At 54.2% G+C, this 26,571-nt stretch overlaps 1 protein-coding gene across 1 annotated transcript; it reads left to right on the top strand.

Moving 5' to 3' along the window:
• The first annotated feature begins 16,568 nt into the window (after positions 1-16,568).
• Positions 16,569-26,382, top strand: BRI3 (brain protein I3). The gene is made up of 3 exons (XM_042922712.1): positions 16,569-16,804; positions 17,344-17,446; positions 25,959-26,382. Exons 1-3 carry the CDS (start codon positions 16,663-16,665, stop codon positions 26,089-26,091), a joined length of 378 nt encoding a protein of 125 aa, XP_042778646.1. The 5' UTR covers positions 16,569-16,662; the 3' UTR covers positions 26,092-26,382.
• The last annotated feature ends 189 nt before the right edge of the window (positions 26,383-26,571 follow it).

Below are 26,571 nucleotides of genomic sequence, written 5' to 3' on the forward strand. Positions count from 1 at the left end.
TATTTTTGAGTCCAGAAATATGTGTCAAATAAGCCACTTGTGCCTAAATGCCTAAATGCCTAAATGAAAGGCCTAAAATGCCTTTCATTGTGTTTTACAATCATTTACACAAATGGGGTTTATTATTAACCTTCCCTGGAGTGATGTTTCCTGTCTCAAACCCATCAGCTCTCTTTCCAGCACAGAAGTGGAGCTCTGCTGACTGCTGCCACAAGTGGGATCTGCTCTGGGTGGGGACTGACGACGCACCTCCCGGCCTCAGCTCCGCCCAGCTTTCCCAGGCGGGCAGTGCCCAAGGTTGGGGGCCACCCAGCCACCAGGTGTGAAAGCCAGACCCAGACCTGCTCTTCTGAGGCATTCTCGTGTGCTTCTCTGTACCTCTCCAAGGGCCAGTAGTCCCTACTGGCTAGAAGTAGAATTATCTGCTGCTGACTGACTCCGAGAAGAAAAGCTTAAGAAACTTTTCAGATACTTAAAAAAAAATTTTTTTTAATGTTTATTTATTTTCTGAGAGAGAAGGAGACACAGAATCCAAAGCAGGTTCCATGCTCCGAGCTGTCAGCACAGAGCCCAACATGGGGCTCAAACCCATGAATGGTGAGATCATGACCTGAGCCGAACTCAGATGCTTAATTGACTGTGCTACCCAGGTGCCCCCAGACATTTTTTGAGAGTAAGGGGGATGCTCACTGGAGGAGATGCTAGGACAGGAGTCATAAACCTAGACATATGGCCACTCTAATTACAGATCTAATGTGAAAAACAACTTATTGAAGATAATACAAGAAAATATTAATGATCTTGATCTAAGGAAAGATTTCTACAAAAAAGGATATAAAAAGCACCAACTGTAAAGGAAAATATTGATACATTCAACTACTCTCAAGTCAAGAACTTCCCTTTATCAAGACACCGTTAAAGGGGTCAAAAAACATGTCCCAGAGCAGAAGGTATTTGCAAATGTGTAACCAACAGGGCTAGGATCCAGAATATAGAAAGAGCTCCTGCCAACCAGCAAGAAAAAGACAAACGTCTAAATTGGGAAAAGGTAAGGGACCTGAAAAGGCACTTAAAAGAGGAAATACAAACGGCTAATAAGCTTATGAAAAAGTACTGAGCAGGGGAATACAAATTGAACCCACAAGGAGACGCCTACCACATAGGCCAGGTGGAAGTATAGGTTGGTGCTGTCACTGGGGAGGTCGGTCTGACATTGTCTAGCAAACCTGAAGATAGGCATGCCCTGTGGTCAGTAGTGCCTTTGCTAATACCCACACCAGCAGCACATACGAGAACGTTCTCAGCAGCACCGTTTCTCACGGCCCGCGGTATCCATCAGCAGTAGGACAGATAAATGAAAGTGACATAGTCCTACAGTGGAATATCACTGGTGACAAAGAATGAATGAAGTACAGCCAGATGCAACAACGTGGATGAGTCTTGAACATATGGTGAATAAAAAAGAGCCAGACTCAGACCCAGAGGAGTACATACGATCTCTTTTATATGTGAAGTTCAGAAATAGGCAAGAATTTAATTATAACGTTTGAGGATATATGTTTATGGTAAAAATACAAAGATAAGTGGTTACCATAACGTTACCATAAAAACCAGGATGTGGATGCCTTTGGAGCACCACAGGGACCTGCTGAGGCTTTGGGAATCCTGCCAGTGTTTCAGTTCTTGACCTGGGCCGTGGTTACACAAGTTTTGCTTTATGATAATGCACAACACGTATGCCTCAGTCTTCTCTGTTATGTTTTACAATATAAAGAAGTTTTTTTAAAAGGACGCATGGTAAAAGCAACTGTGCTAGCTTTATATGAATGAGATAACTTACCAGTGACAGCATCACGCGGGATGTTTTTAAATGTCATAGTTTGAATGGTCCAGAAAAAAAGACAAGATGACGTGCCCTGGAAATCTGTCTGAGAGCTCAGAGTGAGCCCTGGCATGATGGTGACACCGTGGTGATAGCAGCATGAAAAGAAGTTTGAGTCACCTCCAGAAAAGAAAGAGTAAAAAACATTTTAAAAAATATTTCTTACGTGCATCTGGGATTTGAAACGTGTACATAAAATCAAGTTAAGGGGTGCCTGGGTGGCTCAGTCTGTTAAGCGTCCAACTGTTGATTTCAGCTCAGGTCATGATCTCACTGTGGGATCAAGCCCCAAGTCAGGCTCCATGCTGGGATTCTCTCTTGTCCTCTCTCTCTGCCCCTCCCTGGCTTGTGCTCTTGGTCTCAAAGTAAATATAGACTTAAAAAAAAAAAAAGAAAAACAGCTTAATAAATGTTGTAAGTTGACATCCATTTCATTTTTATTCTCAAAAAGTTGAGCCCAAGTCAGCCACATCTTTTTTTTAATAGTTTGTTTATTTATTTATTTATTTACTTATTTATTTATTTATTTAGAAGGGGGAAGGAACAGAGAGAGACAGGGAGAGAGAGAATCCCAAGTAGGCTCTGCACTGTCAGCGCACAGCCCAACCCAGGGCTTGATTCCACGAACCGTGAGACCATGCCCTGAGTCAAGATCAAGAGTCAGACACTTAACCGACTGAGCCATCCAGGCGCCCCCAGCCGCACCTTTTGTGGGAGCTTCCCTGGGGGAAAGGAGAGCACAGTCTGTGTTGGGACAGTCCCAGTAGCTGTTACCGGCCCCATTGGACAGAGCGTGAAGGCATGGAGATCAAGTAACTTGCCAACGTTCACGCAGCTAATTCTCAGCATTCTTGGGCTGCAGAGAAAAAGTGGAAGGGAGTCTGCTGCAGTGGGTATCCTGTGCAACAGCAGGCTGGGAAGACAGGTTCAGCGAACAGCAGGAACAAGGCCCCTGAGAGCCCAGATCACCGTGCACGTCTTGCCGCAGCGACAGCCTGACAAGGGCGGGGGCGTCGATACTGTTGGCCGTTGCCCCAGCGCCACCCGCCTCCACTGAGCTCTGGATCCCGGATGCTGGTGCCGCTGCCGCCACAGGTGGAATGCATTCCAGTCCGTCTGTCCTTTTTGTCACTCACACAGACCCAAAGTCCCAGGCTCAAGCATTCAGTTAGCCAGCACCAAAAAGTCCTTTGTCTGTGTCTTAGGGAGTTGGCTTTTGAGGGAGCAAGGATCACACCTTTTAGTGTCCCTATTGATTTCCAGATCTTCCAGGCAACAGAAGGGAGTTCACACACTCAGCAGTCAAAAATTGTCACTTTTAGAGGCAATCAGTAGCAGGGCTCAGCCTGGTGCCCAGGACTACATGAATTTCCACTGTCCCTTCTGTGTTGCTTTGGACCCAGGGGTTGAGACAGGTAGAAAACACCACTCACCAGCAGCAGTGTCCTCACCCCCTTGTGCAGCTGCTGGCATCAGATCCCAGGTGAACAGAAGGCTCTCCCGGCTGTGCTGGAGTGGGGGCTGCAGGTGGGAACCTGCCGAGGTCACCCACACGAGTCAGTTCCAACAGCATCTTCAGTGACTTTCAAGCCTGTTTACCGGCTTGGACGATGTGGGTACAGGTACAAAAAGAAATACTCCAGGGCCCCCTGGGTGTCTCAGTCAGTTAAGCATCTGACTTTGGCTCAGGTCATGATCTCACACTTCGTGGGTTCGAGCCCCACATCGGGCTCTGTGCTGACAGCTCGGAGCCTGGAGCCTGGAGCCTGCTTCAGATTCTGTGTCTCCGTCTCTCTCTGCCCCTCCCCTGCTCGTGCTCTCTCTCTAAGAAATAAATAAACATTTAAAAATTTTTTTAAAAAAGAAATACTCTAGGCTCCTGCTCTAAAGAACCTGTAGTCTAATCTTGTAAAACATCAGCTGTATATTACTGCTGCCTTTAATGTAAGATCCTTAATACAGAATTCCTGAATTCCTCTCTCTGGTCCCCTATTGTATTTTCAAGTATATGTTTTAAGGGTGAAGTGATCTGTGATCTCTTCCCAGTTTATATTTTGCAGTTATTGTCACTCTTTATTCCTAAAAGATGAAGATCGTCAGTTAAACGAAGCTTTAGAGTGTGAACTTTGGGTTGTTTGACAAGCTCCTTCGCTGCCTGGCATAGTTCTTCAGGCGTTGTAAGTGCTCAGTACATGCTGGAGAGTGGTTGGGGGTGGGGCAGGTAGTGGAAGTGATTTGGAGAAAAGAGAGAGAACGAGAATGAATTTGATTTAGGTATGGAGGGGCCTCCATAAGGCACCTAGTATGTCACCTGAAATGAAATCAAGAACAATTTTATAAAGGGAGATTTCTCCAGAAACCACAAAGGACCAGGGAAGAGACCGGAGCAGGGCAGGATCCCGGACCAGGGCCTCTGGACAGCCAGAAAGGAAGGCAAGCTGGCCCTGAAACCACGCGTGACGTCTCAGCCCGGGGGGAAAGGAGTGAGGTGGACAGTTTTGTGCCTGAGACGGGCCGCTGTAAGGGCCCAGAGCTCTGTCTTTCCGTGACCAAGGACGACCCTGGGGCCTGGGGAGGTCACGCTGCCCAGAGCCAGCGGGGATTCACCCCTCAGGCACTTGGCCCCAGGGCCTGTGTTCTTCATCCCTGCTCTCTACTGCCTCTCAGCAGTTTTCGGACTTCTCTCCTGGGGAGGCATCTTAGAGGCCTGAGGAAGGGAGTGAGGACGTGAGTCCATCGCACGGTGGGAACGTCAAGTGCAGCAACTCAGGACCAGCAAGGAGGCAGGGTGGCCGGAGCCCAGGGAGACGTGAGGCTGAGTAACAGTGAGCTGGGGGAGCCTAGGAGGAGAGGGCCTTTGGGGTTACGGCGCGGCCAGGCGCTTGCGATGCAACACCTCTGGAAGGTTACCATGAGGCGAGGGTTGTAAGTGCGGCAGAGCGGTGATAGATTCTGTCTCACGTCCACTGCTTTCATTAAGTAGGTGTGGCAGACAGACCCCAGAGTGGCCGTCTGACCTCTGCCCCTTCTAGAGTCCCCCGTCCCCCCCTCCCCCTCCCCCCACCACCTTGAATGTGGGCTGGCCTGTGACTCTTCTGGCTAGTAGAATACCGCGTAGATGTGGGGATTGGCAGATGGGATTAAAGTCCCAAGTCAGTTGATTTTGAGTGAATTGGAAAGGAGATTATCCTGAGTGAGCTTGGGTTAATTAGATAAAAGCCTTTTTAAGAGGGACTTGGTCTTTTCTGAGGCTAGAAACTCTCTCCTGCTGCCCTTGCAGATGCAAACGGCCATGTTGTGAATGACCTCTGGGGAGGGCCACGTGCCAGCGGACCTCAGGCAGCCTTTGGGGTCTGAGGACGGCCAACAGCCAGCAAGAAGCCGGGTCTCTCAGGGGCGCCTGGGTGGCTCAGTAGGTTAAGCATCCAACTTCAGCTCAGGTATGATCTCAGGGTTCGTGAGTTCAAGTCCCGGGTTGGGCTCTGTGCTGACAGTTCAGAGCCTGGAGCCTGCTTTGGATTCTGTGTGTCTCTGCCCCTCCCCTTCTCGTGTCTTGTCTCTCTCTCGCTCAAAAGTAAATGAACATTAAAAAATAAAGAAGAAGTTGGGGTCCTCAGTCACCAGCTGCAAGGAAATGAATCTAGCTAACAGTTTGAGTGGGCCGGGCAATGAATTCTTCCCCTCAATTTTGAGGGGAGGATACAGCCTGGTGACACCTTGGTTGTGGGCTTGTGAGACCCCGAGCAGAAGACCCGGCTGAGCCTGTCCCGAGCTCCTGACCAGGACACCGTGAGATGATAAATGTGTGTTGTTTTAAGCCGCTAAATCTGTGGTGCTTTGTCGTGTAGCATAGCACATGAGTACAGTAGGAGATTCTTAACATTACATATATATGTGTGTTGTTTTCCCCCTGACTATAAAGCAACCCTTGGTACTCGTTTCTGTCAGTGTAAGTAGAAACAGGTAAATGCTGGGGACCAAGGAACAAAGCCCCAGAAAAAGCAGGAACCATTGGTGCTGGTGACTATTCACGAGAAAGAGCAGGTGCGCGCCCCAGAGCTCACACACAAGCCGGCAGTGAGCAGCCTTCGCAGAGTGTTCCCGGGGAGGTAATCCATCACCCGAGTGCCCTGAAGACATCACGGTGAGGATTTGATCCTTCATTTCTGGACAATAAAATTTCTAGGGGCCTTGCTAATTTTAATACAATGCAAATAAGGCAAACATAAATTGTTAATAATGCTAACAGATGAAGTCACTATTTTGTAGTGACAGGATTAGGTTAATGAATCATAAAAAGCCAAAGGTGGGTTTTGGAATACCACCCAGCAAGACTTTAAGAATGCATTGTTTTGGGGCGCGTGGTCGGCTCAGTCAGTTGAGTGTCTCACTCTTAATTTTGGCTCAGGTCGTGATCTCGCAGTTCATTGGTTCGAGCCCCACATCGGGCTCTGTGCTGGCTGCTGATAACCTGCTTGGGATTCTCTCTCTCTTTCTCCCTCTCCCTCTCCCTCTCCCTCCCCCTCCCCCTCCCCCCTCTCCCCTCCCCCCTCCCCCCTCCCCCCTCCCTCCTGACACTCTCTCTAAAAATAAATTTAAAAAAAAGTGGGGAGGGGGCACCTGGGTGGCTTAGTCAGTTGAGCGTCTGACTCTTAATTTTTGATTTTGGCTCAGGTCATGATCCCAGGGTCATGGGATCAAGCCTCGCATTGGGCTTTGCTCTGAGCATAAGATTCTCTCTAAAAAAATAAAATTAAAAATAAAATAAAAATGCATTGTTTTAGGGGAGACATAAGGTTACAAAGGACTAAAACCCATGTGAAGGGTGTGGGTTATCCGAATCTGGCCAACACAACAAATGACATTTCTATAAAGCAACTTTAGTCTGATGGCCTAGTTCCAGCCCTCGACAAGAATCCATCTGTAACCAAAATGCCTTAACTCAGCTGGTTTGAGATGGAATTGTTTTTCTCTGGGGCCTTTAACCCTGGTAAGATATCAAAATAAATATAGCTGTAAGCCTAGAATGATATTTTTTTTAAAAATAAAGGAAATCATGAAGATGATATTGATGATTTTTTATTTCTTTTGAAATTGAAATTCAAATATAAATTTGAAATTTATTATTTATTGATTTTTTAAAGGTTTATTTTTTATTTATTTTGAAAGAGAGCACGCGTGTGCAAGTAGGGGAGGGGCAGAGAGAGAGAATCCCAAGCAGGCTCTACGCTGCCAGCCTAGAGCCCGATGTGGGGCTCAAACTCCCGAACCATGAGATCATGACCTGAGTGGAGATAAGAGACGCTTAACCAACTGAGCCATCCAGGCACCCTTGTAATTGCTTTTTAGATATAGAAAAAAAGAGAAAGATTTGTAAAATTTCATTCATAAGAGCTTAAAATTGAGCATTAAAAGTACAGGGGGTGTGGGTGTCGTCTCGTGCCAGGCGCTCTGGGACAGGAACCTCGTCAACAAGGGAAGGGATCTGGGTTCCGGAATCTGAGTGTAGGGCCTGGCCTTCCAACACACAGGGACGTTTATTCTCTTGTAGTAAGAGGATGGAAATCAATCACGGGCATCTCCGTGGAGATGCAAAGATCTCCAAGTGAAAAAAGCAAATTGCACAACAAAACATTGAGTGTCCACGAGAGGGAAAAGTCAACCCTAGTGAATCACATATGCGTGTAACTAGTGGGAAGGGAAGGGATGATGAGATTCGCCCTAAGTCCTCCATGTGACGCCTGTGGGGGCAGAGGGACTGTCCTTTTCTTCACCTGATGTCAGTGCTTGATGTGCAGATGCCCGTGCAGGGTCCTGGGCAGCACCTGGTGCTCAGGGCCAGGGGCCACATTCTGCTGCTGGATGCTCCCCCGGTGCCGCACGCTGCCTCAGCCACCTCTCACAAAAACCTGATGAAGTTGTTATTACCCCATTTTACAGGTGAGGAAGCTGAGTCATAGGTGGGCTCCTAGTTAGTAGGTCAAGGAAAGGGAGGCCTACAATCCGGACCGCTTGACCTCCCGGCGCCTGTGTGCTCAATCAGAAAACCGCAGGAGAGCGCCCTGCCTCCCTGATTCTCTAGCTGGGGAGGACGACCCATAGGAAACGATACCAGTCAGCTCAGGTTCCCAGGAAAACATGCCAAATGGGTGAAGTGGGGGCTCGGAGGAGGGAGGAAAGACCCCATGTGGGGAGTGCTTCCCACAGGGCCATGAGGTCTTGGACGATACACCGGAGAGCTGGGGTTTTATGCTGCAGGTGGTGGGGAGCCATTGAAGGTTTTAAGGAAGGAGAGCTATTACACGCTGCTGAGCACAGTGGCTCCCAAGGGTGATATGTCTGTGCTTGGTATGAGGGGTGCAGAGGGAGTAGAGGCCGGGACACCCTAGGGAGGCTTCCAGATGACAGGCCAGGACCAGTAACCATGAGCTGGACAAGAAGGTTGTGTAGCCTTTGTGTGGAGAGAGAGAGTGAGCAGGGGAGGGGCAGAGAGAGAAGGAAAGAGAGACGGAGAGAGAGAATCCATGCAGGCTCCACACTGCACTCTGTCCGTGCAGAGCCTGATGTGGGGCTCGAGCTCACCAACCGTGATGTCATGACCTGAGCCAAAATGAAGAATCGGATGCTTAACCGACCAAGCCACCCAGATGCCCCAGGTTATGTAGCCTTTAAAAGAAAGACCTCACAATTACATCTCAGGCTGGGGGTTATTGTTTTTATAAAAAGGACAGGCTGTAGGTCCTTGTTCCTATACATAGGCGTACAGGAAGGGGACGTGTCTGTTCCGCAGGCGGCTTCTCTGACACCAGAGAAGACCAAAGGTTGCATTATAGAAAGTGCCAAAGGCCAAAAATTATTCTACAATATCCAGTTTTGCTCGCTCTAGTGATGTGAACTTCAGATTAGAGCTCAGATTGGAAAAAGGATTCTTTAGGCGATGTGGTATGTGGTAAGCAGCGAGGAGCTGGTCCGCATGTCACACGCCCATTATGACCTCTGACCCGCAGTGGCCAGCTGAAGTGCTGATAGCATGGGACGTGCCCTGGGCGGAGTGGACCCTGTCTGCTCCTCCCGCCAGCCCTTGCTTTTCTGGATCCCGACACCGGCTTTTGCACAGCCCCCGGGCACCCCCTTTCTCTTAGGTCTACACTGGATCCCCAGAAGGAACTTGACCAAGGAAAGTCAGGAAAATAACCCACAGGAAAGAAGCAATGACGGTCTCATGTGAAGGGCGCTCAGTTCCTGGAATTTAAAGGGGGCCACTCTTGCCAGATGGATATGGCTACAATCCTTGCTCCACCTGTCCCTACTGACACTTTGCGGGACACGGGACAACGCCGGACCCTGGCCGTTTGTCTTTGGCGTCTGTCACATTTGGTCCTTACCTGGCCAGCCCTACGGTTCCTACCTCTCCTAAGTCACGGATTTGATCAAAGATGCCCTTGGCAGTGGTATTAGATGGGCTTCGTCCTACCTCCCAGAGGCAAAATCTGGTGGGTGGCACCTCCAGCCTCTCCCTAATGGCGGGACTCCATTCTCAGAACCTGAGAATCTTGGAATAGGGCAGGATTGTGAGACTGCATTCTGTCCCCCACGCGGTTCCTCCCGGGCTTCCCTGCCCCACGATGGCTCCTCCCCCGTGGCCTTCTCCATGACTGCTTCATGTCAGCCACTGCCTCTCTTCTGCTGGAGCATAAGGGGGCTGTCCCCGGCCCCGTCCTCAGGCTCCCTCCTCACGCCCAGGGGCAGCTCGCCAAAGCTAGCCATGACCACGGTGCAAGCGGCAGGTAGGGGCCACTGGACAGGGCGGGCTGGCCAGAGGAGAGGGTGGAGTGGCTGGAGAAGGAGGAGAGGGGACGAGGATGGGCGGGTCTTTGCAGCAGAGGTGGCCCCTCTCCTTGGGGACCTCCGCCTGCTCAGCCCTCCCAGGCCTCCTGGTTTCACGGAGCTCCTTACCGACACCATGTCAAAGCCTTGGTCCCTTCCGCTTTACTCTGTGACCTACAGGAGAAGCAAGCTCTGGGTGTCACTGGCAAAACAGAATAAGGACAGAGAAGGGAGGCCAGAACCCTCGGAGGCCCTGCAAGGGGCTGTAAAACTCACCGGCCGGGGCAGCTTATGGAGGTCCCCCCGACCTAACGAGGTGGCCTCTCATCTCCACTTGGAAATGGCCATTTGCTTCCCCCCAGCCAAAGAAGATACCCAGTTGTCATAAATTCAGTGCTCTGGTAAATGGTTAACAAGCTTACCTTGGTTTCTCTTTACTGTCGCAAATTAAACAGTGACAGATGTCAAAGGGAAATCCCTTCTGTAAATCTGAATAATTGTGATTGACCTCTGGGAGAGGGTAGAAGAGTCTGGGAGGTACACTGTTTTCCCTGAATGATGCCCTGTAATCACACTGCGTGAGATCCCAAAAGGCATGAATCTTCTTCATGGACGTCTTCCCTGTGTTCTGGGCACTCTTGACTTTTGAAAACCAGGAATGTCTTTCTGGAATGATCCAGACCCATTCCTAGCCTGAAGGGGCACACACTTCATGGCCTATGGGCCAGAGTGCAGATCCGGAGGCGAGGGGATCTGGTTTGAATCCTTACTGGGCATATGATCTTGACAAGTGACCTTGAGGTCAACAGTTAATGGAGCACCTACTGTTCCAGGCCCTGGAGATACAGGGATAAGACACTATCCCGGCCCACAGGGGGGTTCTGTGGGCCCGACTTAGTGGAGAGATTGGCTCTTTCCTCATATGTAAACTGGGAGTAATAAAATCTGAGGATCGTGGCCCTGACGTGGGTAACGTGAATCACAACCTAGCACCCGGCACAGAACAACCTGACGAAGGTTGGGTTTCTCCCTGTGAGTCCTGTTGAGAAATGGGGATTCTATCATTGTGGAAGGCGATGAGGTAAACGTGGCCCCCACAGAGGAGCCATTGTAATAGTTCTGGAGGAATGCTTGAAGTCTTAGTCTAAGAAAGCCTGGCTTATGAAGGCTAAGTGGCCAGTTTAGGCTTGAGAGCTGTTCTCTGTGTGGAAATCTGGGTGGGCACCAGCTGTTGCAGCCTCAGCCCACTTCCTCACTTCCTCGAGTGCCGCCCTCCACATCCAAACTTGGCTGCCGTTTTCTTGGACTTTCCCCTACCCCCAACCAAGAAGACCTGGGCGGGGCTTAGTCAGTTAACCATCCGACTTCACCTGAGGTCATGATCTCGTGGTTTGTGGGTTCGAGCCCCGCATCAGGCTCTGTGCTGACAGCTTGGAGCCTGGAGCCTGCTTCTGGTTCTGTGTCTCCCTCTGTCTCTGCCTCTCCCCCACTTACGCTCTGTCTCTGTCTCTCTCTCAAAAATAAATAAACATTAAAAAAAAGTTTGTAAAAGCACTCTGAACGTGGTGGAGATAAAAGGCGTTAAATCAGTTTTGCACGTGGTCACCTCAGATGGGTCTGACTTCCGAGTTTTCTCCTGTTACTGGTCTAGCCCATCAGTTATAGCCATTAATACTGAACTGCTTTTCAGGGGTATTGAGAACAGCTACTTGGAAATTTATTTAGCTAGAGACCTGCTCTCCAGAATTTGCTCTTTGTTCTTATGAGAATTGCTAGAAAATGTTGACCCAAGGACATTTCCTGTTTCAGTGTATGAATGTGTTCTCTCAGGTCCGCCTATGGAGCGAGGGCCACCTCTTAGAGAAGGAAGGGTGTAGTATGGATTTAAATCTATGGATGCATGTCACTTGTGATGAGATTTACTGTGTGACCCAGCAAGAAATTGTCATCTGTGTTGCATAGAAACACATGTGCTTAATTTATAAAATATTTAGAAATATTTGCCTACCAGAATTGTAAGGCTTATCACAGGCTTGCCATAAAACTTAAAACTCAGTGTTTATCTAAGATAAACATTTAGCAAATATTTGGTGAGAGCCTTCCCTGAGCCAGGCACTTGTAATTGGTTACAGCCTTGGGTTTTGAAATGATATTTGCTGCTGCTGCTTTTTTTTTTTTTTTTATACCACAATCCCAGCCACGTGAGATGCTAGTTTCCTGAATGTGCAAGACACTCACATGATGGGTTATCAGCACTTTTCAAAGTCTGCGAAAAAGGGCATGATCCTTGTTTTGGTTTCCTCTGGGTACAGCTGGGGAGAGTCCTCGGTGACTGTCAAGGTCTGGAGGACGGCAGCACCTCCCCGGCCCGACCGGGTCCCCTACAGAGCGCTCCTGGTGAAGACGTGTACACATAGCAGTTAAGTGAGCAGTTACTTTCATGGAAATGGCAATACTAAAGAATTTTTTTCGACGTACACACATGGACATGCCGGATTTCAGCCATCTGTAAGATGTGCACAGAGGAAGTGATGTTCCAAGTCTTCTTGCACAGGAACGTATTCGTGTTAACATCAGCGGCCGCTGCCTTTTCTTGTGCACTTTGCACGAGAGCAGTGCACAGTGATCGTTAGTGGCCTGAGTGCTGATGTGGGCTTGGCGACCTTGGAAAAGTTACGGGATCTCTCTGTGCCTTGGTTTTCTCATCAGGCAGTTGGGGGCTGTCTGAGTCTACTTCATGGGATGGCCCCGAGGATGAACTGAGATATCAACTGTGTTGTAGGTGTTTAAAAATTCAACCAAGTGGGGCTCCTGGGTGGCTCAGTCGGTTAAGCGTCCGACTCTTGATTTCGGCTCAGGTCATGATCTCACGGTGGAGGGATCAAGCCCCACACTGGGCTGTGCCGTGGACGTGGAGCCTGCTAGGGATTCTCCCTCCCTCCCTCTCTCTCTTTCTCTGCCCCTCCCCCATGTGCTTACTCTCTCTCTCTCTCTCAGAAAAAAAACAAAACAAAAACCTGAGTAAATGTAAAGATCAATTTGACTTTATTTTGTGACTTGTGAGTCGGGCAGCATCCCATCCGGCACATAGAAGGGAGCTCGGGAGGGGCACCCAGGTGGCTCAGTCGGTTAAGCAACCAACCTCGGCTCAGGTCATGATCTCACAGTTCGTGAGTTTGAGCCCCGCATCCAGCTCACTGCTGTTGGCACAGAGCTCACTTCAGATCCTCTGTCCCCCTTTCTCTCTGCCCCTCTTTGCCCCTCTCAAAAATAAAGTAAAGCATTAAAGAAATAGGGCCCCCGGGTGGCTCAGTCGATTGAGTGTCCGACTTCAGCTCAGGTCATGATCTCATGGCTCGTGGGTTCGAGCCCCACGTCAGGCTCTGTGCTGACAGCTCGGAGCCCAGAGCCTGCTTCGGGTTCTGTGTCTCCCTCTCTCTCTCTGCCCGTCCCTTGCTCGTGCTAAACATTACAATTTTTTTTTTTAAAAACATTAAAAAATAAAAAAGGAGCTCGGGAGAACCTGCACAAAATGGGAGACTTTTACAGGCAGAGGGGGAAAGGCAGGGAGGGAGTGGGTTACCTCCCCTCTGGGGGATAGAAGGATTCTGCCAAGTGGATCACCTCACTACTGCCGACCAGTATGTTCCAGATTGACTGGTTTAAAACTGCACTCCTGCCAATGGTTGAAACTGCAGTTTGCCTAGGTAGTTAAGTCTTGGTTTGCTGACATGGGGCTGAGCACAAGTGACTCCGTTTGGGGCCTTTTTATCTGGTTTTAGTTTATTCCTGGTCTCCCTTTGAAGTCAGCATCTCTGACCTCGGTCAGCTCTTCCGCTGCCTTGCGGTCAGACCCTGATTCCGTAGCCTGGCCGCACACCCATTCTCCTCGGTGACTTCCCTACTTTCTCTTCTCTCCTGGAACCCCAACACCCCTCCCCTATCCTCGGTCTCACTGCTGCCCTTGCTTCCTGTGTCATACGGAAAACAGAAGCAGGCAGAAGACAGCACCCGCCTTCGTCCACCTGCACGGGCACCCACGCGCTCTACCTTCTCCTGTTCCTGTGGGTGACTCTGGGATCCCAGCAGGGGCTGTGCCGCCATCTACCGGGCACTGGACCCCAGCTCCTTCCGCCGCCCCCCCTCTTTCTCCCACATCCTCCCTCTTCCTACTTTATACACATGCTGTTACTTTCCTTCCGCCCAGAACACAAGCAAACACACCAAGCTGGTCCTTCTGGTCCCACAGCTAACTCTGACCCCCGTCCAGGCTCTGCTCACCTCCCGGACGTGCCCACTCCAAACACCGCTGCGCCACCTTGCCCATCTCACCCCCGTGGCCTTGACCCTGCTCATTTCCCCCCTGCGGCACTCCCCATTTTCTAACACTGCCCCCACCCCATTGGAGTGTAGCCCCACAAGGCAGGATGCTGCCAGTTTTGTGGCATCCTGGGCAGGGTGTGTGCTCCATGAATACTTGAGGAGTGGGTGATCGGCTCAGATCTTTATCACAAGGCTAATGCTTTATAGTTACTTTCCTGCCTCGCCTTTCTTTGGTTTGGTGTTTCTTCGGGATTTGCGTGCACAAGTCAGCCTGTGCGAGCCTGCAGACGGCTTTGTCTGATTCACATCCGTGTTCGGGCGATACTGTCGCCTGAGCCAGAAACCTGAGCATCACGAGTGTTCCACAACCATCCAGGAGGTGACCAAAGCTCAGTGGGCTCTTGACCTCTCTCACACCTTTCCTGGTCCCTAGGGCCAAGTCAGCGCTGGCATTCTAGACGGGACTTCTGCCCTCGTACTCTTGGGGCACCCAGGGCTCTTGGGCCCCTCTAATGGGCCCCTCTAACCCTCTCATTGCACTGCCATTGTGAGTTTACTGGCTGGCTCCCTACCAGACTGCTCCTTCTGTGTGTCCCTGGCCTGTCATCTTTGCCCCTCCCCCCACCCCCCAGGGCTTTTGTGGCCTGTGGGATAACAGGTCACACTCAACTTACTCAAGAATTAAGGAGCAGGACCTGTTTTGTGTCTGTGAGCAATGTTTACCAGAGTGATGTTGGGAAATCCAAGCCACATCCTCTCATTCACGAATATGGATTTCCAAGCTGGGGGGTGGGGGAAGGAGGAATCAATTATTGGAGGAAAAGGGAGCCAGAGGCTAAGGATTTTGTGGAGTTTGATTAGCAAACAAAGGCACGTGAGGAAGGGAGAATTAACCAGGGAAATTGAAGGGACATCTTCTCCCAGGGAAATTGAAGGGACATCTGCCGATTTACCTGCAGTCCAATGAGAAATGACCTCACCAGCTACCTGCTACTACATTGGCACGGTTGGGTGTTGGGGAAGGACGGGGGACCCCATATGGGTGTGCACAGCTGACAGCGTGTTAGCAGGCTTGACCTAAGCCCACGTTTCACTGGTCGATGAGGTTGGGGATGCACCCCTGTTTTTCCCTGGTGGGGGCTCTTGTCCTGTGGAGCCATTTCTCCCACAGGCCAGGACCTCTGCTGGCCCCAGTCTTGGCCCCTCTGCGGTCTCTTTTCTTGACCTGGCCCTCCCTGGATGCTAGCCAGACCCATCCCTCGTTCCACCCCACAGGATGCTGGGATGATGGTGACCGGTTCAGGAGATAAAAGGTGGGGATGGGCTTTGAGGAGTCACACTTGTGACAGAGAAGATGGTCTTTTCGGAGAAATTCAAAATAGGCTGGGGTCTCAGCTGTCCTTTGTCCTCGCGCTGGATCAAACTGCAGGTCACGTAAAAGAGGCTGGGAAACACCAAATGCTACAGAAGGCCCTGGAAAGGCCTAGAGGAGCTACAAATTCAGATCTTTCTTTTTAAAGTTTTTTACAAACCCATTAAACATTAGCAGGTGACAGGGAAAATGCTTCTTTGAGGGAACCCAACCGAGTGGTTGGTCTTTGCGCCAAGTTTAGGCCACTCCCCTTGTCTGAGCCTCTGTCCCCGGCCCGGCCCCGTAAACCAGGGCTAATAAGTACCTCCCGGGTTGCTGTGCCGATGAGTGAAACCGAGGAACAACCGGAACAGTGCTTGTCACGTAGGAGGTGCTCAATAGCTAGGGTTTTGTCCCCAAATGGGGAGTTATTTGTAATCAGTGGCTGCAACTCCTAGAAATGATCTAATTTGTCAAGACGAAAATCGAGAGAATGAGCATCAGTCGAGCGCGAGCAGGCAACGTTGAGATGCGCGCCCTGCTTCTTCCCGCAGGGGTTTGAGCTTCCATTGACCCCGGCCGCGGCCCAGATTGGGATCCGGGGTCACCCGACACGCGGAGCACCTCCCCACCCCCCGCTCTTTTTGCCCAGGATAGGTAACAGCCGGGGGACTCGCCCCTCCTGGACCCTCCTCCAGGCCGCCCCGGGTCCCTGCCCTTCCCCGTGGTGAGTGGGCTCGGGCCATCGGATCTCCCGCCTACCACGGGGGTCTCCGCTAGGAGATGGGTGGGGCCGACCCCGGCTCTGGAAGGGGCGGGGTCCGCGGGCCATAAAAGTCACGACCCAAGTGCGGCACCTCCCCCCAGTCCCCTGTGTGGCGGGCAGTCTCCTCGCGGCGGGAGGTCTGGGGGCCGCGGAAGCGGCGCAGGGCAGAGCGCGGGGTCAAGGCGGCGGGCGGCCTAGCGGGTGGCCCGGGGCGGGCGCGGCCCCTTTAAGACGCCGCGCCGGCCCCGCCCCGCGCCGCACCCCCTGCCGGGAGCTGCGCCACGTGACCCGGGTCTTGTGACTGGCCGGGGGGAGGCGCGGAGGGGAAGCCCGCGGCGCCCGCCTCCGAGAGGGGCCCAGCCCCGCAGCCGCCGCCGCTGCCGCCGCCGCCCGCGAGGAGCGGGTCCCGCCGGCGGGTCCGGGCGTCCGCGCGAGTCCGAGCCGGCGCGGGAGCCGGAGTCCGAGCGGGAGTCCGGGCGGGAGCCGGGCCGGGCGCGGTGGGCGCCGCCCGCCATGGACCACAAGCCCCTGCTGCAGGAGCGGCCGCCCGCCTACAACCTGGAGGCCGGCCAGGGCGACTTCGCGTGCGGCCCGCACGGCTACGGCGCCATCCCCGCCGCGCCCCCGCCGCCGCCCTACCCCTACCTCGTCACAGGTGCGCCCAGCGGGCGGGGGCGGGGGGGACCGGGAGCAAACTTTGGGCTCCGTGCTGTGGCGACCTTTAACCCCGAAACCAACTTTTCTCCGGACGCGGCGGCGGCGGCGGGGGGGCGCGGCCCGGCCGTGCTCGGCCGGGGGGGGGGGTCCCCGCGCGGGTGCTGCCGAGGAGCCTCCTCGGGGCCGGGAACGCGAGCCGGTGGGGACGGGGGCGGCGGGTGAGGCTCCCGCAGCGGGATCCCGCCGTGCGGCCCTCTGCCTACCCGGGGGCGGGGGGGGGGGGTGTTGGGGATTCGCGAGCACCAGGCCGGCCCTTCTCGGGTCGCGCCACGGCCGTCTTGCCAATTAACTTCGTTAACCAGGTGCCGTCTGCAAGTTAGCGCCCGGTCAAGCCCGTCGCGGGCTCTCGGCGAAGGCGGCTGTCGTCTTGATTTTGGAAAGGATAAGTGGGGGGAGGTCGGGGGGAAAGGTAGGAGTAGTCCTCACGCTTCCCAGATTTCCTCCCTGCCCCCTTCTCACGTGCCTTCCTGCCCACAGGGATACCCACCCACCACCCCAGGGTCTACAACATCCACAGTCGAAATGTCACCAGGTACCCTGCCAATTCCATCGTTGTCGTTGGAGGCTGCCCGGTCTGCAGGTATGTCACCGGCCGGGGGCTGTCCCCCCCCCCCCCCCCATCCGGAGAACACATACCCAGAATCTCAGAGAGGCGGACTCGTTCGGAGGTGGGCTAGTCTTGTCTCGGGACAAGCTAACTGACCTGCGGTGTGGGGGAGAGAGGGTTCTTTTGTCCTTAGATCTAAACAGGTCGCAAGGGTCATAGGGGAGGGGTTCACTTTCCTGAGGAGAGTGCTTTTGGGGCCACCGAGTCCCAAATGAGTGGGATGTAGAAATGTTAATGTCTCATGTCCCTGGTTCTAGGACGTGTAAGTTTGCTTTGCAGTTGATTCTGGAAGGTGGTGAAAGGTTTCATTTTGCTGGGAAGGGGCAGCTAGGAAAGCCCCAGTGGCCAGTGTGTTCAAGGAGCCGGAGGTCCAGGAGGCCAGGGGAGCACCCTCCTTGAGGGCTGCTTCATCCCCAGCAGGGCGGTCAGCTGGAGGAGGACAGAAACACCGGGCTTCTTTGGGGGCAGGAGCGATTTTTCCGTATTCTCAAACCAGAGCCTCTGGAGTTTGGCAGGTGTCCGTAGGAGTCAGACTCGGGTAAGACTTGGTCCTTGCCCTTGGTTGATGCGAGAGAGTCCAGGTCAGCCCCTTGAGTGGGAGGAGGAAGTTGGAAGTCTCAGAGATGGAATTGAGAAACACTGGTTTACACTTAGGCTTCGTGTCGCAGGTGTATCTGGAAGGCCCAGGGTGGAGACAAGGGGAAGTTAAAGGTTTCAGAATCACAGGAGTAACGAGTGGGGGGTGAGTGCCGTCCAGGAGCGGGGGCATCACAGAGATGAGGGGAGGAGGGGGACTCCCAGAGCCAACTGAGTACTTAGTAAAGAGGGCTGTGGGCAGGGGGCCCTGGGGCCGTGGGCTGGCCACGTGCCTCGTGTGTAAACTCAGAACAGGCATCTCTCTCTCTTTGTTTTCTGGGTTTTTCAAGTTTATTTATTTACTTGGAGAGAAAGGTTGAACATGCGAACCAGGGAGGCGGGGAGAGAGATTCCCGAGCAGGCTCTGCACCATCAGCTCGGAGTCAGCGCTGGGCTGACCTGGGGCTCAGACTCAAGAAGCACGAGATCACGACCCGAGCCAAAACCAGGAATCCAGCACTTAACTGGCCGAGCCACCCAGGCGCCCCTCGGAACAGGCCCCTCTTTGATATGCCTTTGGAGGACACGGAGGGGGCGGGTGGAGGGCGAATGACCCGCACCCTCCTGACTGCCCTTCTCTTTTTGGGCACCTGGGGGCGTCACAGCTGTTGGGGTTTAAGGGCCCAAGGGTGGGAAGAAGGCCTGTGTGGCCTGGGCGCTGGCAGCGTGCCGCTGGGCTGAGCAGGGATCGGGACTTGGTCCCCGGTGTCTCGGGGGGTTGCTTGTAGAGGTGGGTGAGGGGAAACCCACTGTATTTGGCTTTGAGGCGGTCCCGGGTGCTCAGAGCCCTGGCTGCTTGCACAGTGCTGTCCCCACTTGGGCCAGCTAGAGGATTCCAAAGGCCTATTTTTGGGTGGGAGAATTGAGTGATCTCCCAAGTTTAGGGAGTGGTGTCAGGCCGGTAAACTAGAGGGGGGCCGCGGCGGGGGGGGGTCTGTCTGGAGCAGAGCAGTCTGGGATTTCCGGGCCTCCACGCTACGTCCGAGTGTTCTGTCCCAGTGCCCAGCCTGCTGGAGGAACTGGGTTCAGATCCTGGCCCTGTTTTCCCTTCTGGGAAACGGGAGCGTCTTGGGATGCTCTCTTTGAAGCCCCCTTCCTGGCCCTCGTGCCTGTGCACAACCAGCAGCAAGGCCCACGTGGCTGCTGCCAGATGGGGAGCACTTTCCCTGGGGTGGGAGCTCTGTCATTTTGGGGGCCAGCGGCTTCTGCTGCCTCGGGTCCCAGAGCCCCAGTCCTGCGGAATCCCGATCAAGGTCAGGCTGCCTGAAGGCTGAGGTGCGGGACTCCTGTGTCGGAGACAGGCTTCTTTCTTTCTGTGTGGGGATCCCTGTCCTCCCTCTTCTGGGCGGAAGGCAGTGAGGAGTGGGTGCTCTGAGAGCAAGTCCGGGAACTGTGTTGGGACCACACACGGACTCCCTCTTGGCACATTCCTCTGTGGCCCAAGAAGGATGGATGCCAGAGCTAAGGGCCCCTCCAGCACTTGGGTTCTTCGTGCAAGAGCATCCCTGCCCCCTGCCTGCCCCCTGCCGGCAGCGCCCTCCCGTCTGGGGAGCGGTCCTTTCTGTGCCTCTGCAGCACAGGGGAGTGTGGGGGGGCTGGGGGGTGGGGGGGTTGGGGGAAGGGAGGTGGGCAGCGGGAAGGAAGGAGAGTCTCGGCGCTTCCTAGGGAGGCTCTCCTGTGGTTTGGGGAGTGGGTGCGTGGCCTTGAGGCCGCTCCTCTCTGGGCAGGATGGAGAGGTGGCCCCTGGGCATGGTGTCTAGAGTTGGGAGACAGGACACTTGTCATGTGACTGTGCTTTCTCCCTTTCCGTGCAGCCCGCCAGGCTCTGTCCCCTTCCCTCCCTGGTAGCTTGGCAGCGATTTGCCCAAGTCACACGTCTGTGATTTCTTCTGAGGGAGGCTTGGCGCGAGAGGCCTGTGTCCCATGTCACTTGGCCATCATCTTAAGCAGCCTGACTCTGTCTTCCCTTTTTAGTCGGCTGCAAGAGAGCTTTTCGTGTGAGCCCAGAGGATGAGCGTGCTCCTTCTTGCCCTGCCCGCGGGGACTGGGTGCCGTCTTGCTCAGCCGGGCCCCCGGGCTCTCCAAAGCTGGGCCTCCCCTGGGCGGGTGTGGGCTGTGCCTGGATCCTGATCCCAGGGAGGTGGCACCGAGAGTCCGGGATACCAGGCCCGGCTGGGTGCACCAGGGGCTGTGCTGGGGTCGCCCGTGGAGAAGGCGCTCTGAGCAGCACGGGTCAAGGCCAGGGCGTGCGTAAAGCAGCAGACGCAGGGCCTGGCCTGCTCTGAGTTCCCCACTGACACTGGCTGGGCGTCCTCGGGTATTTAGTTTCGGGGATAACCAGAGAGGGGGTAGGAGATCTGGGAATGAGTGGGGCCTTGGAAGCCGAGAGAGGCTCCAGGAACAGATCAGGGTCAGATGTCGCCTGAAGCCAGCGGTAAGGTGCACGTGGCCCGGGGTGGTCAGCGTGGAGGGGACTGGTGACCCCGGTAGAGCCGGTGGGGGCACAGGCAGGCAGTGAGGGTATGACACGGGACGTGGGGGGACGTGGTGGAGTGTGTGGAGGGGTCCTGAGAGGAAAGGATCTGTGGGCACTGTCTCATTGGTCCTCGGTCCCGGAGGAGGGGGAGTAGCACCCAGGTGAGCCCGGACTTGGCGGGCCGTGCAGCCCGTGGGAGCACTCGAGGGACCGTGGGGCCGCCTCCCGTCTGCGGGCCGAGGACCGAGCCGGGGTGGCCCGCGGCACCTCCAGAGGCCGTTGTCATGGAAGACCCCTTCGCCCCGCCCCGTGATCTGCTCGGGGAGGCGTGAGGCCGTTCAGAGCCGCCGGCGGCCTGTTTGCAGGGGAGGCCCTGGGACCGCAGAGGGCCGGACAGATGCGCCAGGCGGGCGGGTATGACCCGGGTGGCCGCGTGCCGGGGCATCTGCTCCCCACCCCGAGAAGTCTGCCGCTCCCTTTCCCCACAGAGGCTAGTCCTTCAGGTGAGGGCTGGTCTGGGCACTGCCCCCGGGCTGCATTCTGCCTCTATGAGTGAGTAGTTGGGGACGAACTGGGGGCGGCTGGAGCTCGTGGTACCTGGTCCCCCGGTGGCGGGGAGGGGACTGGGAAGCCCTGGGCGGGGCTGCTGTAAGGAAAGCGGGAGGTGGGGAAATCTGGCACCCAGCCTCGGGACCTCCTGGGACGCGTGGGCTCGGGCCTCCCATGCTGCCGTCCCTTGTGAGGCAGGACCCCCGTGCAGGCAGGGCCTCTGTCATCCTGCTCATCCAGCGCGTCACCCAGGCCCGCTCTAGATAGATGGCGGGCGGCCCCTCTCTCCATAGGATGAGTCAGACATCCAATAAGCATTTTCAGCATTTGTCAAGTTCCTTATTTCCCCAGCTTCCCTGACCCCCCCCCCCCCCCCGCCCCCGCCAGCCACCCAACCACACACACCCACACCCACATACAACCACACAATCTGTTGCTCAAGAGTGGGGGCGGGGCCTTCCATCCTCAGCGAGAGCAACCTGCTCAGTTTGGATTCCGAGCCACTTGAAAGAGTTGAAACTTTGTCCTGAACTGATCGGGGCCTTTCCGGGGGGGGTTTGGGGAGAAGAGTGTGGGAAGCTGGGAGAGGCCGGCAGGAGATGGCCAGGACAGGGCATCCCATCCCTCCTGTGGTGGCCACATGGGGACCGTAACTGAGGACAGGTCTGCTCTGTAATCTGGAGTGTCGCTGCATCAAGAATGGCCCAGAGATCAGATTATGTTTCTCAGTTCAGAAGATTCTGGATTTTTAAAAAAAATTTTTTTAATTTATCTTAGAGACAGAGCGTGAGCAGGGGAGGGACAGAGAGAGAGAGACAGAGAGAGAGGGAGAGGGAGAGGGAGACATAGAATCTGAAGTAGGCTCCTGGCTCTGAGCTGTCAGCACAGAGCCCAATGTGGGGCTCGAACTCACCAACCAGGAGATCATAACCTGAGCCGAAGTTGGAGTCTTAACCAACTGAGCCACCCAGGCCCCCAGAAGAGTCTGGATTTTTAAAAACTAAATTATGTCAGCATTGTTTTTGAGGTCTGGGGCATTACTCTTGGTCAAAACATTAATATTTTTGTAGCAAGACGTGAATATTCATGTTAAGTGAATGCATTATGACCATCAGTGGCCACATCAGTTCAGGTCACCTGTGGCTGCCAGGTGAGTTTCCTGTAAGCCTATGAAACAAAGTTTTCTCAGAGCTTTCTGTTGTTTGGAATTGTGGGTAAGACTCTTTCCAGTGGGAAGTGTGGTGCCCGAGAGCTGGAGGCTCCTGCTGGCCGTCCCTTTGTCCCTCAGGCTTCAAAGCCAGGTTGGGTTCTGGTCATTGTCTTGTGGGAGGTGGTCTGGTCGTAGACTTGCTGGCAGGGATGGCCCCTAAGGTGAATGGTGTGAGCTGGGCTGTGCTCTGGTGACAGTGAGTGACAGGTCTGGACGGAAAGCACCGCAGGCTGGTGTTACCCGTGTTTGGGAAACGGAGGTGGGCCGGGTCAGCCCGTGTTACCCTCACTTTGCTCTTTAGGTTCCCAGAGCAGCTGCCGGGGGCTGAGCAGGGGGGCCGGTCCCCCGGGCTCCAGGGCAGCGAGGGCCTGGGCGAGAGTGACCAGCCTTCGCGGGTGTGCTTGGTGGTGGGCGGGCCCTGGAGCATCCGGGAAAAGCAGCCCCCAGGATGGGCGGTTCACTTCGGCGGGCCTGCCGGGCAGCGTGGGTAGCTCCCGGCCCCTGCACCGCCGGGGAGACTGCACCCAGCTGGGGCGGAGCAGGGTGGCGGGGGGGGGAAGGCGCTCCTGCAGCCAGGGGTGCGGGCTGCCCACACGCACCCACTTGAGGGCACTGAGGACGACAGGACAGGCCTTGGCCCCAGCCTCCCGCCAGACACCTGGAGCCTCTGAGCAGACACCATGGATTCTAGGCTGTGCCTCTTGACAGGTTGGATCCTGACACGAGATGACATGGAGTGTCCAGCTTGGGTGGGTGCTCAGCCCGCTAGTCCCGGTCCTCGGGCCTCACTGGCCCCTGGAGGGGACGCTGGGCAAGGCACCCTCTGCTCCTCCAGAGGGCAGTCTTCTCTGCAAGGTTCTGTGCTGGTGCAGGTGACCCAGCTGTGAGGCCCGGCTTGCCCCTGCCCTCTGCCGTTTCCTTGGACATTTCTGACCGAACGTGTGAACTGGTGTGGTTCCTGGGACTTCAGCTGTAGGTGGAACGTTGCTTAGAGGCCAGGAGGAAGGACAGTGGCACCTGGGTGGTGCCGTAACTCCCAACTGGTACAGGGCCGCCCGGCTGCTTCCAGCTGCTCTGTTAGTGGCTTGATTAGCATCAGTAGTTGCAGGAGTTGTGGGCGGGGATTGTGGACAGAACAGGTGTGTTCCCTGCCCGGGGCAGCCTGTCCAGTCTCCCTGTGTGTGGGGACACAGCTGGTGGCCCACAGCCTCACCCCTGACTTTGGCAGCATGGCCTTAGGTGCTTTTTCCGGTGGGGCAGGTGTAAGGTGGGCCCCGTGCAGCTGCGTCCGGACTCCCACGGGCAGGGGCAGCCATGGGAGGGCCCGAGAGCAGTGTAGCGACCCGACTGCCTTTGCAGTCCTTAGAAAGGCGACTCCTGAGCGGCTCAGTCAGTTAAGCAAGTCTGACTCTTGATTTCGGCTCAGGTCATGACCTCCAGGTTCGTGGGTTCGAGCTCCGTGCCAGGTTCTTGTGCTGACAGTGCAGAGCCTGCTTGGGATCCTCTCTCCCCCCTCTGCTGGTGCGTGCTCTCAAGGAAAGGTAACTCTGCTGAGAGAAATTCAGGCCTACTGATTAACTTTCCCCCAGATCTGGCCTTGTCTGTGTCCAGTCTAACCGTTCGGCACACACATCGGTTTGGGAAATGCCGGCTGAGACAACAGTTCAACAAATGGTTTTACTACAGGACTTCTCAGAGCCATTCCTAAACTACTGTGCGCTGTGATACCAGGATGGGGAGAGAGTTTCCCCAAATTGACCAGAGAACCCCCCCACCCCTTTTCTGCAGTTTATCAGGGGAACTAGTGTTAGGACCAGCACCTGGGAAGCGCTTCTGACCCTACTGTCTGTCCATTGTGGAAGTTTCAGGCAACCCTCTCCTGAGTGGGCAGGAAGAGAAGTGGGCATTGAGTTTGATTTTTTTCTTTAAGCAGTGGAAAGCCAGGCCTCTTAGTCTGGTTTCTCACAATTCCCCCGCCTGCTCCGTAGGGCTGGGTGCAGTGTGGCCCTCAGAAGGAGCAGCATTAGCAGCTTTGGCATTTTGAGTGGAGGAAGCCTTCTGTTGGGTGCTTCTTTTAAGCCGAACCTTCCTCTGCACACACAAGGTGGCAAAAGGAGAAGCAGCTGTTTCCAGAACATTCTGGAAGGGCACAAGAGATCCTTAGCAGTGTTTGAAGACAGGCTGAGGCACGGATGGGAGACCTGGCTTTAGGGAGACCAAGGCAGCTGGGGTGAACCCGGGGCAGGGGGCACGGGAGTGGGGGCCTCCCCAGGAAGGAGTGGGTCAAGTCTTCCTGCTCACTACCCAGCTCCTGTCCCCCCGTGGAGCCCCTCCTTTATTCCTTCTCAGTACTCAGCCCTGGGCACTTTGGCCCATTTGTTCCCGTGAAATCTGGTGAAGGGCCCTGTTCACTAAAAGCCCTCGGTTCGCATCGCGGTAGACAGGGTTAGAGGCTCCCCGGCCGCCTGGGAGAGTTTGTTTCCACCGGCTCTTCCTCGGTCTCCGGAATGTAACGGGTTTCTCATTAGGGCTGAGCTGGCTATTGCGGCTCTCATTTTAATTTCAGCTGTGTCCAGAACTTTCCAGAAGTAGCCTAAAGAGCAGAGGCAGAGCTGAGCACACGGCTCTTGCTTCCCACCTTTGGGAGCGAGCCTTTGAAAAGGACCCTGGAATGTGAGCGGTGACTTCAGATCACTGAACCTGTGCTCGCGTGGCTCATGATTGGGGTGATAGCCCGGAGGCGCCTTGTGGTAATTGTGTGTTGTGCGCATTGAAGGTAAACTTGACTTTTTGAAGAAACAGATTAAATGTCTCAAGATACATGCTGCCTTTTTTTCTTTTAATTTTTTTTAAGTGATTTTATTTATTTTTGAGAGAGCACAAGCAGGGGAGGGGCAGAGGGAGAGGGAGACACAGAATCTGAAGCAGGCTCCAGGCTCCGAGCTATCAGCACAGAGCCTGACGCAGAGCTCGAACCACGAGATCACGACCTGAGCCAAAGTCAGACACCTAACCGACTGAGCACACAGGCACCCTGTTAAGTGCTGCCTTCTTCCAGACGTTGTGAATGTGGCTGATTTTAATTGTTCACTAAAATCTATTGTACCCCTCCCCCAAGTCTGAATTCTAAACTTCATAAGTTTTTGGAATTTCCCTCTAAGGAATAGAAGAATAAAACTTTTCAACAGTGGGGAGAAAAACTCTAAAATGATACGGTTTTCTTGGGTCTTGTTTTCAGAGATACAAGAATTTTTATAGAAACTAGCATTTGCTTCTTGTTCTTCCTTTTGTGACGGAGGAGAAAACACTGCAGGTTATGTGGCAACTGAACGTTCTTGTCTTTGTAAGTGGTAATTCTGTAGGTAACGTAGCGGCTGAGAGTGGCAGCTAGCCTTCCCCTGGGTAAATGGGCATGTGTAAGAGGCCGGGGGTTTGTTGCTGGAGGGGTGAAGGCTGCTTCTGTGGACCTGGTCACCGTGAGGCACCCGGGGCCCTGGGTCCTCGCGGCCTCAGTCCCTTCTTGTGCCGGGGTGTGGGGGGGGGTACAGAACTGGGTCCAGCCTCGGGGTCTGCCAGGGACCCTAACGCGCGTGCCCCCCCCATTCTCTCTGCAGAGTCGGGGTTCTGGAGGACTCCTTCACCTTCCTGGGCATCTTCTTGGCCATCATCTTGTTCCCGTTTGGGTTCATCTGCTGTTTTGCCTTGAGGAAGCGAAGATGCCCCAACTGTGGAGCAAACTTCACTTAAAGGGAACAACACACCTGGCTTTCCTACATCCAGCTGTCTTTTTCTAATGTAAATGTCGTGTACAGTAGCTTTATTTGATTAAGCTTCCAGGACTGTTTTGTAAAGTGAGGCGGGATAGACGGCGTGCGCGTGAGCTGCGGTTTCGTGGGGCGCAGGGGTCACGGCGTGGGGACGCAGCAGCACTGCTTCGGGGTGAATGACAACTCAATAAAGCACTGCTTCTATTTTTTGCAGTCTTCAATTTGAGAAAGGTGAGAAATACTGTTTTAAATAAATGAGATTCATACCATTGTTGACCTGGTTCTGCCTGGTGTGCACACTGCCACTTGTATAAATAAACTTGTGTGGACGTTGGAAATTGTGACCAGACTAGAATAACATACCCAGCGCCTGGCTTCAACACTGTCCATCGTGGCCGATCTTGATCTAGTCCTCTGTAGGCATTCGCAGCTCCAGAGAATGTGCTTTTCGAAGTTTTAT

This window comes from Panthera leo, chromosome E3 (assembly GCF_018350215.1).
Source record: "Panthera leo isolate Ple1 chromosome E3, P.leo_Ple1_pat1.1, whole genome shotgun sequence".
Classification (NCBI taxonomy): Eukaryota; Metazoa; Chordata; class Mammalia; order Carnivora; family Felidae; genus Panthera; species Panthera leo.